Source organism: Periplaneta americana, chromosome 13 (assembly GCF_040183065.1).
Source record: "Periplaneta americana isolate PAMFEO1 chromosome 13, P.americana_PAMFEO1_priV1, whole genome shotgun sequence".
Classification (NCBI taxonomy): Eukaryota; Metazoa; Arthropoda; class Insecta; order Blattodea; family Blattidae; genus Periplaneta; species Periplaneta americana.
Window position 1 is genome coordinate 124,506,566 of NC_091129.1, and position 17,198 is coordinate 124,523,763.

The 17,198-nt window shown below is 36.2% G+C and overlaps 1 protein-coding gene across 4 annotated transcripts in view; it reads right to left on the reverse strand.

Annotated features, from left to right (window-relative positions):
- The window catches only part of LOC138712369 (E3 ubiquitin-protein ligase RNF19B-like), a 365,180-nt gene that overhangs the window by 121,873 nt on the left and 226,109 nt on the right, over positions 1 to 17,198 (reverse strand). For all 4 annotated transcript variants that reach the window (XM_069844041.1, XM_069844040.1, XM_069844042.1 and 1 more), the window contains 4 exons: positions 14,753 to 14,867; positions 9,651 to 9,841; positions 2,346 to 2,490; positions 79 to 215 (listed from right to left, as the gene is read on the reverse strand). In XM_069844041.1, the coding sequence (XP_069700142.1) occupies positions 79 to 215; positions 2,346 to 2,490; positions 9,651 to 9,841; positions 14,753 to 14,867 (588 nt within the window). The remainder of the gene's footprint in view (positions 1 to 78; positions 216 to 2,345; positions 2,491 to 9,650; positions 9,842 to 14,752; positions 14,868 to 17,198) is intronic.

Below are 17,198 nucleotides of genomic sequence, written 5' to 3' on the forward strand. Positions count from 1 at the left end.
AAGTCACAGATATTTAATTGTCACAGTCACAGTTGTCACAGATACTTGGAAATATCGTTTAAGCTCAACTCTACATACCAATGATCATGGCTGGTACTGCTATGCCTGCAACTAGGCCGATTCCAACAGGAGCTCCAACCAATGTGCCAAGCTGCCAAAGGATCTTCTTTTTTCTTGACCACGGTTTCTTGCCCCAAAACGTGCAACCAGATGGACTGTAATCAAAAGAAAATAAGTCTATATTTGACACAATCACATTTAATTTATTCACATGTAGTATAAAATTTGAAAAACATTCTACTCATACCGTCACATGTATATAACAGATTATGAGCAGTGGAATGATAGATTCCCTTATTTAATGCAAATTTCTAAAGGAAACACTGGACTTCACAATCTATCTGGCTTCTCAACGAATTAAATTTTATGGAGTTCGTGTTTTTCATTGTTCATGCTAATCTAAATATAAAGTGTGTGTGAGACAGAGAGAGAAAGAGTGTGTGTGTGTGTGTGTGTGTGTGAGAGAGAGAGAGAGAGAGAGCGGAGCGAGCGAGTGAGTGTGTGTGTGTGTGTGTGTGCGTGCGTGTGTCAGCATGCTGAGTATGTGCAAAGTTCAGTAAGCGAACAGTTGTGTTTTGAATTGCTCTTGCTTCTAGATGCAGGAGCAAGATTAAATTACTCTAGATAGATCCCATGACCATTATATGAAGCAACTGTTGATTCAGAACTTATGATCCATTTTGATGAAGCATAATTTCTATTAGGTAATATTTGAATAGCCACAAAAATCAGGACTTAAATGGGAGAAAAATAAAATAAAATCCACATGACATGTGAAGTGGCATTAGATGACATATAGAAGTTGGATACATATAGAGAAAAGTCCAAAAAGGATAACTGCCCTTGAAAAGAGGGTACCAAGCGGTAACAGAACCTAAATTAATTATTGTAGATCGACAATATTTTAGTTTATTTTTTTATTTTTGGCAGCTATCCTTGACAGGAGTAATTAATACTAATACTGTGTCTAGAATAATCTATAACCTTCCCTGTGATCACGAGCATTCTCCCAAACAACTGGGTGTTTGTAGTTTTGAGATAAGACAGCTGTGATGGTAAAGGTGGGCATAGCATCGATGGTGGTGCGGTAGTGCTAATGGTGATGGTAAAGGTAGTCATAGTAGTGACAGTGGTAATGATAACGGTGATGGTGGTGGTGGTGATGGTTGTGGCAGCGGCAAAAGTGGGGTAGTGGTGGTGGCAGGAGAGTGGTGACATTAAAATACACATTCTTAATCTAATCTATTGAATTTAAATCAGATGGGAATAAAATATTTTTTTATTATTTTTTTTTTATTTCTTTGTATAGCTACCAGCTATTTTTTGTTTCACTTTATACTGGGTTGGGCACGAACAACTGGTCTGTCTCATCTTGTCAGACATTCACATTCACCTAGTCTGAAACTATTATTTCTTCTTGAAACTATCCTTTCTCCTACATTCAAGTATTTCACCACTTCATTTTCACTTTCATTATATCGTATTAATTAATTTAGGAGAATGCTTAATCTCAGATCAAGTCAGGCCGGTTATTCACGCTCAACCCTATTTTAATTATGTTATTGTTGTTTTCTAATACCAGGCGTTTGACAATAAAGTCATTTGACCTCTTGCACTCCAATATTTTTCAAAGATATTATCATGACCAGTCACTGAAGCACAGATTTTGAGGTGTTCCGAATCCATTTCTTGGTTTGAGTTGCACAATGGACAGTTAGGGGACTGATATATTCCAATTCTATGCAGGTGTTTGGCCAAACAATCATGGCCTGTTGCCAATCTAAATGCAGCTACCGGTAATAAGTTTTATAAGAAAATCAGATCAATAATTACAAAAAAATATTTAATGTTGAATGAAAGAAAATTATTAACAGTTCTTTAAGAGTACAATCAATTTATTGTAAGTAAATCAACAGTCGATTTGAACATAAAGATTTGCTAACCAATGGTTTGGGAAGAAAGAATACCGACATCTTTCCATCACTAGAGAAATGTCATTTTATGTATCACTAAAACATAATTGGTTTCTAATGCTGGGCAAATGACTATTACGCCATTCATTTGCATCTACATACAACATAAGTTGATTAGTTTTTCCAGAATGGGACTCTAGATTGTCTTTTTAATTGAAATCCTTCTGAATTCTGTGTTGTAACCTTAATCAGAATTTGATATAAGACTATATTCTTGGTAGCTAACTAATTTACCAAACTGACGTAACTCAAAGTAGAATTAAAAATCTATGCTGAAAAAGCATGAAATGAATTACTATTGTAACAAAATACCTTAAGTAATGCAGATCACTAATTTCCTTCATACACAGCCAACAGAATTCTGCTCCACATACAGCACAAGTCATGTGATTACATGAACCGTCATCCATCTTGACAATCAAGACTTGGCATCGTGGGCATGGTTTAATGTCATCACCTAGAATGAGGCAAATTTAAATACCTGTATTAGCTATTAGCAATAATACAAACAAGCCACATAATTTCAATACAAGTACAGTGTGCCTCATTTCATCTCGCCAAAAATTGTAATTTTTTTTTTCCGTTGTTGGTAATTCTATAGCATCTATTAGACGCTTTATGGTTGTGCTAACAGATGGAGTTATTTGTCAACAATGTGACGCTGAAACGTGTGTTCAGGTTACTGCCAAGCGACAGTCCTGATGTATTTTTATATTTGTGATAATTGGTTAATTAATATTAACCCGGCACACTCACAATCACACTCACATTCATACAAATTTCCAGACTCTAGACACCCAGGGAATTCCTCTTCTTCAAGAAAAATTCACCGAGAGCCTAGCCCGGGAATCGAACTCGGGACTTCCCGATCTGGAAGCCAGCATGCTGACCAACAGACCACGGAGGCAGTCTAAAAAAATTGTAATCGTAAAATTTTGATTTGTTCCACATCTTAAAGCTTCAATGCTAATATAAGATCTATGGAATACAATAAATGAAATTAAATTAAACAACAAAGAGTAATGCACAGGGTGCACCATTTAGCCACTGAATATCCAAGTTCAAAACTCAGTCCAAATAGATTTGGTGGACAACAATGGTGATGGACAGGTTTTCTCGGGAAATTCTGTCCTCCTGCCATCATTTCACCATTTACCCATTCACTATCATTCTTAAAATGAAATGCGATGGGCAAATTCATAATGTTACTGTGGTACAGCCTCTGAAGTTAATCAACGTGAACAAGAGATGGAGCCCATGTGTACACACACATGCCACACAAAATTTTGAGTACTTTCAACGCAAAAGGCACACAAAATTTTGAAATGATGCAAACAATCAGGAGATGGAATGTATCATGTATCAACCGTTCATATACTATTATTTCATATCACAGGGAATTCTTCTATTGAAGAAATTGACTAATACATCTTCATTACACAACTTTTAACACTGTATCACTTCGGAATATGTATGATAAGACTTTCTTGTGTTAAATTCTAACGTACCTTGTTTACATGTTTCGACCTATTTATGGGTCATCCTCAGAACTGGTCAGAACAAGAGGCGCCAAGACCAACAGCAACCAGTTCTGAGGCTGACCCATAAATAGGTCGAAACATGTAAACAAAGTACGTTAGAATTTAACACAAGAAAGTCTTATCATACATATTCCAAATTGAGTAACTTTGTTACCAGCAAAAACTTTATTTTCTTTATGTCCTCGCAATCCAATTATCTGCATGTCCTCCTAGCTTCAGAAAAAAAAAAAAAAAGATTCTATACTAAAAACATTTTTTACTTACTATTCAAGCCAGTGCAATTGCAAATATACTGTTAACAATATTAATAATGGCTTATAATAAATGGCAAGTAGTGTACATTTTGATGTACATATAATAATTATAGTAAAAAATCTTTAATACTCATCCATATTAAGTAATCACTTGTTCCAGAGATGAAAACTTTCAGGTGCTGTTCTTAACACTCCTATGAACAAAGTACTTCGAACCTCTGTTAAAAGACTACACCTCTCCCCAACTAACAACCAATCTTTTCATTTTCTCTTACATTTCTAAAACAGAGTCAGTCAGCTCTCCACGCTGGAAATCAGAGTTCGAATCTCATTGATAAAGTGTGGTGGACAAAGATGGTGTTTGAGGGTAGGTTCTTGTGGAGCACTCCTGTTTCTTCTACCGGAATTCCATCACTGTTCCATTGATCTTCATCATGTGATGCTATGTAGTTAACTTCCCCACGGTGTACTGAGGGAAATGGTTGGTGGAGACAAAATAACTACAGCTTTGGTGCGTTACTCCTAATTGGGGGCACTTGGGTGAATGGCATAGAGTTAAGAACCTGCCACCGGAGTGAGCATATCTCAGAAATGAGCATAATTCATGATTTTTATAAATTTCCATGTGCTCATGAAGTATTATAATACATATATATATAATTATTATGTATCAACTTTACAGTAAATAGAGCGTTACATGAAAGACTTGTAACATCTTATTATCCAAAAAATAACTACATAGCAATATTGTTTGTTTGTTTTGTTTCTTTAGTCAACTGTCCGAAGACAGGATTGAACCTCATAAGTGACATCAATAAGGCATCACTCATGAGGCAACTACGCTAGGAGATAATGGGATAAGGTGGCAAGTTCTTTTCCTCTTACAGCAATATTATGAACCTACGAGTAGGTATAAATAAAGCATTATGTTGAAGACCTTTTACATTAACCACAAAGTACTGCATAACAATATTATGAACATCATTTGTACATAAGGGTCAACATCTATTCACAATGTAAGTGACAATACGGAGTTTGTTACCTGTAAGTACGATTACTTCAATGTCCCACCAATCATATCTTTACATAGAAACCTCTGGTACTTTCCTTTACCATCCATATCAAATAGGTGCCTGGGTTTTTACAGCCACCTGCAGTCAATGTTTCAAGTTAAGCCTTCCACAGTGAGACATTTATCATAAAGCACGTCTGATGTTGACATTATACATAGTTTATGTAAAGTTGACGTCATACATAGTTTATGTAAGGTTACAATCATGGCACTGAGTAAAACTGGGAGATGACTTATGAGTTCGAAAGATTATGTGTAAGACAGTCCAGAAAATCGAGAAAGTGTCTGAAAGAAAGCTTGTAGAAACATTCAACTGTTGAAAAACTCAAGTCAATTAAATTCCACAGTAAAAAAAAAAAACAAATTCTTTGGGAGTGACATTAAATTAAAAATCGAGAAATGAAGAGGAAATGGCAAGAAATATTCAGTTATATGAACTTCTTGTTATTAGAATGGTTTAAAAGCATACAATAAAACAAGGGGGGGATATGAGTAAGATAAGGAAAATGTTAGAAATTGCTGCAAAGATTGGTGAAAACAATTTTTCTGTCACCAATGGGTTACTGGATGTACACAATATTCTGTTCTGTTCCATCTGTGGAGAAGCAGTAGTGTTGATGATTCCAACAGGATAGAATTTTTTTGTCTTTTAACAGAAGTTCAATGCATATGATTTCCCTTATTCTAGGGTATTACTACTTAAATAAGTCAGTATCTACAGGTTACAAGGTTTCTATGCTCAAATGATTGTTCACATTGTTAGAGAGTCATGTTGTCATGAGCTTTAGTTCTCCTAAAACTGGATGATTACAGACTGAAGATGATACCACAGTTTTTAAGGATGAGATTTTGTGAATAGGCTGTTAATGGTAAGAGGAATGTAATGTACTGAATCAGGCAAGAACAGATTTCAAAATATATTAAATACGAGCCAATATGCTTTGTGTACACAAGAGACAACAATACAAAAATAAAATCTTTGGACACATTCAAAGTGCCGAGCAATGGAAGAACTTTCAGCTGTATGTACTTCATATCCTCAATAAATTTGCTCCCACAGAAAAATGTGTGATACAATCTAACTTGAATAATTTCGAGGGGAAAACTGTTCCAGAGCCAGGTATCGAACCTGGGACCTTTGGCTGAGTGCTCAAATGCTCTACCGACTGAGCTATCCAGGAACTGTACCAGACCCTGGCTCAATTATTTCCCTTATATCCATATACCTCAAGTTTGAACAGAATGTCAGAGCCCAGCATTGAGTGCACATTTACTGTATGTGATTTTCTGTTAATGAACAGTAAACACTATTATACAGATCTGGCCAGATTTGTACAATTCAACTTCGTACACAAAGTTTGATGTTTCAAAAGTATCATCTGTTCTGCCTTTCGTGCATTATTATTATTATTATTTTGATGATTAATGGAAGAATTCGCATTGTATTCTTCACCTGACATAATTAGGAACATTAAATCCAGACGTTTGAGATGGGCAGGGCATGTAGCACGTATGGGCGAATCAAGAAATGCATATAGTGTGTTAGTTGGGAGGCCAGAGGGAAAAAGACCTTTGGGGAGGCCGAGACGTAGATGGGAGGATAATATTAAAATGGATTTGAGGGAGGTGGGATATGATGATAGAGACTGGATTAAACTTGCACAGGATAGGGACCGATGGCGGGCTTGTGTGAGGGCGGCAATGAACCTTCGGGTTCCTTAAAAGCCATTTGTAAGTAAGTAAGTAAGTAATGGAAGAATTTCTGTTCTTTGAGAAGAAGATTGCAAGTAATTTTCTTAAACTTTAGTGATTTGTTTCTTCTCCAGATTAAGTTTTACACTCTGAATATGTAAGCTACATAAACTGTAATTCTTTCCCATAAATGTTGTTGTTGTTTTCTAACGCCAGGCGTTTGACAATAAAGTCATTTGACCTCTTGCACTCCAATATTTTTCAAAGATATTATCAAGAGAAAATGGCAAGTTGTAGCCGATTTAAGTGAACGCCATATTTTAACGTTTTGGTGGCTACTTCATTCACACACAACCCCCAGAATGTCTGGAGGATCACACCTGCTGTTGGTCGACGGGTCCATTGGACCTAGCTGGGAGATCTTGTTGATCACCAGCTTCCCCTCCTTAAGCCACTGGAGGACGATTTTAGTGCCATAGCAGGTCAGCACTAGGAACAAAAAAGAAGAAAGAGGAGGAAGGAAAGGGAAATGAACCCCTAAGCCTCGAATGCTCTAATGCCGTCGGGGTCGAAGAAAGTAAGAGTTCAGTCAGAGGACTGGATAGGAAAGGGTAAAGAGGGAATTAGGTATTGGATAGAGGAAAATTATACCAAATTCAGTCATTAACTCATCAAGCTGACCAGTGCTAATTGAAGAGTAGCCCCTCCCTTTAGTTCAGCTTGTAAAATTATGCTTACTAACAGCTGCACCACGGGAAGGTAGGGATGGGACATTGGGTATTTGTCCAGGTTGGTTCCTTAAAGCCTTCAATGGGAAGGATTAATGGCTTTCCCCCCTGTATCCGACAGATACCCTTTTGCAGCCATAAATGTAACTTTCTATTAAAAGTTGCATGCTACGTGATGAAATGCTGGCTCAACACAAAGGACACCACACTTTAAGAGAGTGGCATCGACAAGCTCGTTCAACAGTTAGACAAATGCCTTAATTGCTATGGAGAATATGTCGAAAAATAAAGTGTTGAGTATAGAGCACAATGTGTACAAAATAAAATATGAATATTAAAAAATACGCCTTATAAATTTACTTTTAGGATGCCCCTCGTATATTAGCAAGTAATTATGCGTGTTAGATTGAACATCAGGGATTTCTATCAGAGCCAATTAAAGTACAGGCAGGAGTGACACAAGGGTGTTTGCTGTCGCCCACCCGGTTCCTTGTAATTTTAGATGTAGTAACAATGAAGGCAATAAATCATTACAGGGCATCCAATGGAACTTGCCTCACTGGATGGAAGACCTGGATTTTGCTAATAATATATGTCTATTAGCTCACAGCTTTAAAGACACAGAGGTCAAACTTAAAAAATTTAGAGATCGAAGCAAAAGAAGTGAACTATGAACAAATGTTAAGAAAACAAGAGAGATACATTTCATAAATCGTAATACTTCTCAACTCAGTTAAATGGCAATGGATTATTGAGAGGTAAATAGCAAATTTCTATTCAGGCAGTATTATAACAACAGATGGAGGCACAACTGAAGATATTAATAGTCGTATAAATAAAGTTAATAAAGTCAAAGGTACCTTTATAACCCTATATCCAGTATGGAGGTCCAAGGAATTAAAAACAAAGACCAAACTGCAGATCCTCGACAGCAACGGGAAATCTGTTTTGGAAGGTGACTGAATACTTGACCCAGAAAATCCAGGCATTTGTTGGAAACTCCTAGCAGACAACAGGTCAAAAGACAAAAATAACAATGGACTGGACACACATTTCGCAGACCTGACGATTCTATCAGTAAACAAGCACTTGAATGGAACCTGCAAGGACAGAGGAAAAGAGGGAAACCCAGGATGATTTGAAGGAGAATGGTGGAAGAAGAGGGCCTCCTGCTAGGCCACAGATGAAGAGGACTGAAATTTACAATCCAGCATCGACCCAAATAGGAAAATCTTGTTGCTGACTTTTCTCCACACCAGAAATTTAAGGACTTGATGATGATTAATCTATTACGAAAACAATGCATTCTTTATGCTCTGCACTTTAATATGCCTCAACATAACAATAAAGATAAATTCGGTTGGTTGGCTGGTTTATAATGCTAATGCTTCTTCTCAAATGGTCTCAATATGTACTTCATTCTAGTGCACTAGCCCTCAGAACTAATAATGATATGAATCGACATGCTCTCACTCTTCTCCATTATAATATCAAGGGTGAAAAGTGTTTCTATTTGAGAATGTAATAAAGGTGGGCTTAGACACAGAATTCAATCTATTCCTCTTTGTAATCATTGTTGAATCTTTCGTACACTACTTTTAATACTTTAATATAAATAATTGATTAAATGGCGATCAGCATACAGAACAGAAAACACACTACAGAGACATCTCAACACACAAACAACACAAACAAATAAATACAACCACACAGGCGTATACAAACTCACATGCAATAGTTGCGACAGTTTCTACATTGGACAGACAGGCAGATCATTCCAAACTCGATACAAAGAACACATTAAAGCAATAACCAGAGGACACAATACATCTACATATGCCGAACACATAACTAATGCTAACCACACATACAATAACATAAATACAGACATGGAAATCCTACACATACAACCCAAAAACCAAAAACTCAACACACTAGAACAATATAAAATATACATACACACAAAAACACACCCTAATCAAATTCTCAACACACAGGTCAATTTCAGAACACACACACTATTTGACACAACTCTTCATCATATGAATGCACCCACATAACAGGCAGCGAAGTTAAGATGGTGCCGAGACACAGAAGGCTCTGAGGATGGTGTCAAGTAGCACCGAAACAGCTGTAAGCCGCACATGCTTACATAATTAACACGAGTAAGATAGCCATTTAATCAATTATTTATATTCCTCTTTATTCGTGAGCTAAGAAATCTCTTGCATGCAGTAAATCTAGTACATGGAGCTCACGGTTTTATTTCCCGTACACTTAATCAGAAATTAATTGAATCTGATGTACAATTTATGTACACCACAACTTACGATGCTGAGAGTCCAGACTAAAGCTAACAGATGAAGATCGCACATTGGGCGAGCGCTGTGCCCTGGCTGCATCACAAGTTTGGTTTGGATGCCACTCTGCTTTGCAGTGATAGCAGAAATAGGCATCACAACCAGGTCGTTCGCACTTGATTTTTGGGCAGCTGGCACACCCAGCTGCTATCACAGCAAAACTATAAAACAAAAACAAATTCACAATTATATTTACAAACAACTTATTACTTCAAAACAAACAATTCTATAATGCATATAATGTTACTTAAAGATCTCTGGTATCAGTAGTAAACTGTCTGGATTCAAGCACACTTCAAATAAGAATGACTTACTTATAAAAAAATCATGTTAATATGGCCTGACACAATGTCCGAAATGAGGAAGACGAGCTAGCAAAGAGTACTTTCATTTCTGAATTAAGTCGGAAACTAAGGATACACTAATGACTCAAAATCATATGGGTAATTTTATGATCAGGTCCCTCTCTTTTCCTCTCTCCTCACTATTTCCCTCGGAGAGAGAAGAGGAAACAAAAGCAGACATATTACAATAGGGCTTCATAAATGAAAAATGAATGTTTAAACCACTACTTGATCAGATATGTGACCACCATGGTCCAGACCCTACTATAGATAAAATGATCTATAAATTACGAAAAATGACTTCCTACTTTAACAAAATAGATATCTCTTCATTCCAAAACAAGTTTTATAACGGCTTATTTTTTTAAATATAAACTTTGAAGTGCTTTAGATGCATTTGTAGTAAAGCTTATTTTGCATTATTGTATGGAACTGTAGCTGAAAAAGTACGTACTTTGTTATAACTTTTTTCTGAGAGACGTATGCTGAAAATTGTAAGACCTAAAATTTGAATACCTCAAGCTTTTCATGACTATGTTTTGAAATGCTTTAGACGCATTTTTGAAAAGTAGCTAGAAAAGCATGTATTCTGCTATAATCTTCTGACAAACGTGTAATGAAAATTGTATGACCTAAAATTTAAGAATGACAGAAGAAGATAAAAAAGGACCCATTACATACGCATTCTTGCAAACAGGCTACCATGACTCGTATGTACTGTATAAATATGTTAAATAAATTCTCTGAAATACCAAACTAAAGCTAAAATGTCACTGAATTCGGGCCCTCACATTCACATTATGATGAGCAATTAGGTAATACAGCATTCATAAAGTCCTTGTATTCAAAGTTTGCATATATAAGCTTATTGCTAATTTATTGTACATGTTATGTATCTGCTTGACACTGAAAGCTGCCACAACTATATAGAACAATCTGTAACAATGCAAACTTGACATAATGTAAAAGTAAAATTTTGAGTTTGATTGAAGTAATAATTACATGAAAATGAGTCTTCCACATGACCAAGGATTCTCTTGGTTAGACACATTTCAGATATAAGTCTTATAAGGAATACGTAGAAATACTGCACTGCAAACATCCAAGTATGGATACTAGTTGATACACTGATTTTGTGGAAAATAGACCGAAAAATGGAAGGGCCAAATTACTTCATATTTTATTTGCACATTAAACAACGACTGAAGATCTTCAATGAAATCTTTATGGCATTTGTTACAGAAGTTAGAGTGTATTTTGAATCAGCATATGAACCTAGGAAACATGTGAAGTTATTTATGTATAGAGTGCAGGTGGTACAGGAATTAAACCAACAGATACTGCTAAGCATATTAATTACTGCAAATGATTATTTTATTTGTAAGAGATGAAGTAAGATTCCATTTAAATGAATACATATCCTCTCAGAACTAAAAAATTTGGGCTATAGAAAATCCTCATGACTTACAAATGCAAAACTATTATGCCACCACATTCCTAATTTTTAACTCCACCACATTTCTTTCTGTGAGGTTACTTGAAGAATATACTCATAAGTCACATAATGGATAACCTGAAAAAGGCACATAATAATAATAATAATAATAATAATAATAATAATAATAATAATAATAATAATAATAATCATCATCATCATCATCATCATCCTGACGAGTATTAGGCCGAGTGGCCTGTTATGGTCTAGTTTTCTGTCCAGCTCTTTTGAAATCTGCAAATGGATCTTTTTCCTCCTCGGTCAATAATTTAAAAAATTGCCTTTGGAAGTCTGTTGTTGCTCATTCTGTTGATATGATTTTCCAGTTTTCTTGATATCGTCAAGCCGCCTTGAGTTCCTCCAAGATATCCTCATTCTGCTTGTGGTCGAATTTAGCGTATCCCGCAGTCCTTCTCATGAATCTCATCTCACATGCTGTGATTCTGCTAATATTATGAGCTCTTAAGGTCCATGTGTCACTCCCATAAGAGATAATAATAATAATAATAATAATAATAATAATAATAATAATAATAATATTGTTGTTTGTTGTTTAGTCAACTGTCCGAAGACAAGTCTGATCCTCAGAAGTGATACCAACAAGGCACCATTTACGAGGCAACTAAACTAGGAGATAATGGGGTAAGGTGGCCAGTTCCTTTCCCCCTCCATTGCATACATCGCTAATTAGCTACATATTACATTAATCAGACTTCAGATGCATACAAACAATTGTTCTTCCTCTGACACATACCGTCAAGTGAGATGTACTCCTGATAATAGATTAGGAGGGTCACTCTGTAAGTTATACACAACATTTATTTAAAAGTTACATTTTTATCCTACAGCTTTGCTATTTTAACAAAATGTAGACACATCTTTTAGGAAAAAAATGTCACTTTTCCACATAATCTCCGACCCTTTCAACTGCCTTACGCCATCTTGGAACGAGGTCCTGTATATCTGCAAGGTAAAAGCCTGGACCAACACGTCTGAGCCAGTCTTTAGCAGTGTGCACGAGGGAGTCGTCATCTTCAAACCTTGTTCCACGAAGGGATTCCTTCAGTTTACCAAAGAGATGCTAATCGCATGGTTCCAGATCAAGACTGTAAGGTGGTTGTTTCAGTATTGTCCATCCAAGTTTTTTGATCTGGTCTGTGGTCTTGTGACTTACATGTGGCCGTGCGTTGTAGTGCAATAGCAGAACATCCTGCTTCTCCCGATGTGGTCGAACACAACTCAATCGAGCTTGAAGTTTCTTGAGAGTTGCCACATACACATCAGAATTAATGGTCGTTCCGTGTGGCATGAATGTCCACAAGCAAGAGTCCTTCTGAATCGAAAAACACAGTAGCCATCATTTTTCCAGCGAAGGCGCAGTTTTGAATTTCTTTTTCTTTGATGAATTTGCATGATGCCACTCCATAGTCTGTCAGTTCAAAATCATGGAGCCATGTTCCATCTCCTATCACAATTCTTGCAAGAAAGTCATCTCCACCATTCTCATACTGGTCCAAAAGTTAGCTGCACACTGTTCCTCGGGTTTCTTTGTGGGTTTCTGTCAATATCCTCAGAATCCAACTGGCACAAACCTTTTTTAACCCAACTGTTTCAATATCCTGCACACACTTGCTTCTCCTATTCCAACTTCTAGTGACAATTCTTTCACTGTTAAGCGTTTGTCAGCCACAACCATGTTGTTAACACGCTGCACATTATCAGGACTTCATGCTGTGTAGGGTCTGCCACTGCAAGGAGTATCCCGAATATTGGCATGCCTTTTTTCAGCAGATAATCTGCTTGCTCGCCGATTAACCATACTGCGATCGACAGCTGCATCTCCATAAACCTTTTTCAACCTCTTGTAAATGTTTCCATTGTCTCATTCTTATAGCACAGGAACTCGATAACAGCACGTTGCTTTTGACGAATGTCAAGTACAGCAGCCATCTTGAAGGAGTGTTAACATGGCACCACTCACGGGAACGACTTAAATTAAATTTGAATACAAGCGGGAAGTATGTATCTATGACCTCCATAAATTGCAAAGGTGTAGAATAAAATATAAATTAAAAAAAAGTGTTGTGCATTATTTTTGGCGTGACCCTCGTACATATCAGTCAGAACCTCAATCAGAGGCAAATAATAATACAAAGTCCAGTAACAAGTTCCTTAATTACTCAAAAACTACAAATGATACAGCTTCCATATGTATGTCATATTAAAGAGGAAGTCAAGTGGTTTTGTTTGGATTTTAGTTCACCACCCATTCCCCGCATTTGGTGTTCTTTGTAAACATGGCGATTTCTGATACAGAGGAATTTTCTGTGTGTTGGAATTCGACAAAAATAAGAGTGCAATAGATATGCAAAGGAAATTCAGGGCTAAGTATGGCACAGAAGCTCCAAGCAGGAAGGCAATTTATGCCTGGCACAAGAAATTTGTGGATACTCGTTACTTGTGTCCTGAAAAAAGTGGGTAAATTCTCTTGTAAATTTTGCTTCGTATGACTGTTCATTCTTTCTCTGTACCCTTCATATGTAAAAAACCTTGTGTATGTGCCACCCATACCACAAAATCTAAATAAACTCGAATCACGCAAATGAAGTGGATAGGCATTAGATATACACACACTTAAGCAAAGGATTCGAGAAGCTGCCGTCACAGTAACAGAGGGTATATCGCGAATTTTATGGGAAGAGAGATTACTGTGTGAACATTGGCCCAGTTACACGTGGTTCTCATATCGAATCATTGTGAAATCCAAACACTGACAACAAGCCACTTCACTTCCTCTTTAATATGACATTCATATTACAGCTGTATCTTTTGTAGTTTATGCATAATAAATTAAGAAAAGTGTTACCAGATTTTTGGGACACGGTGTAATGTTATTAATATGATTATAAAATGTAATAATAATAATAATAATAATAATAATAATAATAATAATAATAATAATAATAATATTATTATTATTATTGTTATTATTATTACTATTATTACTGTTATATTAACCTTCTCCTTTCTTTTCCTGATTAAAGACTGAAGTTGATGTCTCTTTTTTTTGTCTCTTCTTCTTCTTCTTCCCGTTCTCCTCCTCATCATAATCATAATTTATCATTAACAGAATAGGAGTGTTAAGCACAGCAAGTCTCAGATAGTGGTGAAAACTTTTGGGTGCCTCCTCCATTAAAGAGAAAACACGTAATTAAACACTCAGAAATACAGACCTGCAGTCTGGAGCGGGGCACCAGCGTGTGTCTGGATCCACAGCCAACACTCGGCGCACCATGAAGTCTTCATATTTCTCATATTGTACTTTATCATTTAAAATCATCCGGATATCTGAAAGAAAAAAAAAAGACCTGAATAGAGCAACTTTCCATAAAAATAATGGCACCAAACACATTTTGGTAAATTATGTAATTATACAGAGTGAATAAAAAATACAGGAACGAACTTCGAGTGCAAGTTCTTCACTACAAAACAAGAAAAAAGTAATATAAACATATGTCTGGATGCCTGGTTTATGAGATATTCCAATACAAAGACACATAGCCATATTTCGATTCAAACGAATTACATTTACAATGACATATTAACAATGTACTTGTACAAATTGTTTTCAGCTTATAATTCATAGCGAATGTTCAAAATGTCCTCTGCCTGCTTCTACAGAAGCATGGACACATCGGATCATTGACTGTCACATCCTTTAAAAGACCCCAGGACGGTTTTGAATGGTTTCACAGGCATCTACAATAACGTTTATGAAGTGTCTCTGTATTTTGAATGTCTGTTGCTTTAAACTAAGGTTTTTAGATGACCCCACAGGTAAAAGTTCAAAGGACTGGGGTTGGGCGACAGGGGCGTATACTGGTTAAAGGGTTTGGGCTACCGCTGACCCTATTATTACACAAAATATATCTAACAATTACTTTAATTTTAATTACTATGGTAAAACTAATAATACAAAATTATTACATTATGTTATATTCTAAACGTTTTCTTTTGTAATTTCCTTGGGCTACCGCCGGTAGCCCCGGTAGCCCGCAAAATACGCCCCTGTCGGGCGAACGTACAGACTATGGAATTTGTTCTCCTCTGCCTGTCTGCTCCCTAAATGGATATTTTGTCATGGTTAGGTTCTCAAATGTAACAAAATTACTGTATAAGTCAAATATCCGAAACAGACTAACCACGACTATAAAAAAAGTTTCCTTGACAACGTATGGCCATCTGGGTTACAATGAACATCAATGGGTAGACTTGCGTCGATTAACATCAATTGACTGCAAACGTTAATCATTTGTACCGTAACAAACTTAAGTTGTTGGATTGTGCCTCGAAACATGTTGAATGTCATCTTTTAGAATAACTCATAAACCAGGCATTTTCAGGCACATGTTTAAATGTTTTTTTTTTCTGTGAGAAACTCGCCCTCGAAGTTTGTCCCCATATTTTTTATTCATCCTGTATAACAAAGGAGGATATTCGCTATGAACTATAATAGTTAAAATTAAATGTTTCGAAAATACAGAAACGCCATGATCTAATCTCTTGATTTTACACTTGCAATAGAGACAAAAGCACAGAACTGTGCACCAGAAATAAACAAAACTTCACATTAACAAATCAATCGTCCTCAGTGGTCTAGTAGTTACCATTAAGAGTTAGTTGAGTTTCACAGGATCAAGCCCTGGTGAGGGTGATGGATTTTGAAGGGCGATAAATAGTCTTAGCACGGTTTTCTTCGGAAGAGAAGTAAAGCTGACAGGCCTGTGTCGTAGATTTACGACACGTAAAAGAACCTTGAATGAGAGGGGTCAAGTCAAAATTTACCGGCCATTTTTCGCCCACGTCAAAATTCAACTATGCCAGTCAACAACAGGAATAATGAATTCCACCTTACATGTGCCCTCATCTCAGAAATGAAATTCTTCACACTGCCAGACTAGTAGATTCCAGGTAGATCCAGACGACCATATGTGGAGGCGTTAACAATAAAGCAACCAACTTTAACAAATCAAGATTCTTACATCAACATCTTGAGCAAAGCCCTTTTTATTTTCATTTTCATTTAATCTTTCTATACGGAGATTCAAAGTAGCTGACTGAAGGAGAAAAGTTTTGATTTGATTTAACAAGTAAAAGAGACAAGAGGTTGTCTTTGGTCATCTTGTCCAAAAAGTTTGGAGTCCTTCATTCTCCTAACTTATAATTATTAGATATTTTCTTTCCATAATATAATGGTAACAGCTTATATTGATGGGCAGAACATCAAACATCATTCGTTTTTAATAGATACTGTCATAATAAAGTACTCTATAATAAATAAGAAGTTTCAAAATTTATATGATATGTACAAGGTTTCTGGACAAAAATAACAGTACAATAACTAGAGATGGAAAAAACGTTCGACACAACCGATAGGTTCGAACATATGACGTCATAAGCAATGTTTGTGGTCGAGCAGTTCATAAATAACACAATATGAAATCGTATCTAGTCAGAAAAAATCAGTTAGGGAATGTCAATATTGTCCAAGACGATGAAGACAGATGTGACATTATAGTTACAGTAATCAAACTTGAGCAGCAAATTATTCAAATCAGTGTTTCAGTTTATAAGTAACTTATGTTAAAATATTATTACTGCCTACCTAGGATTACTTTA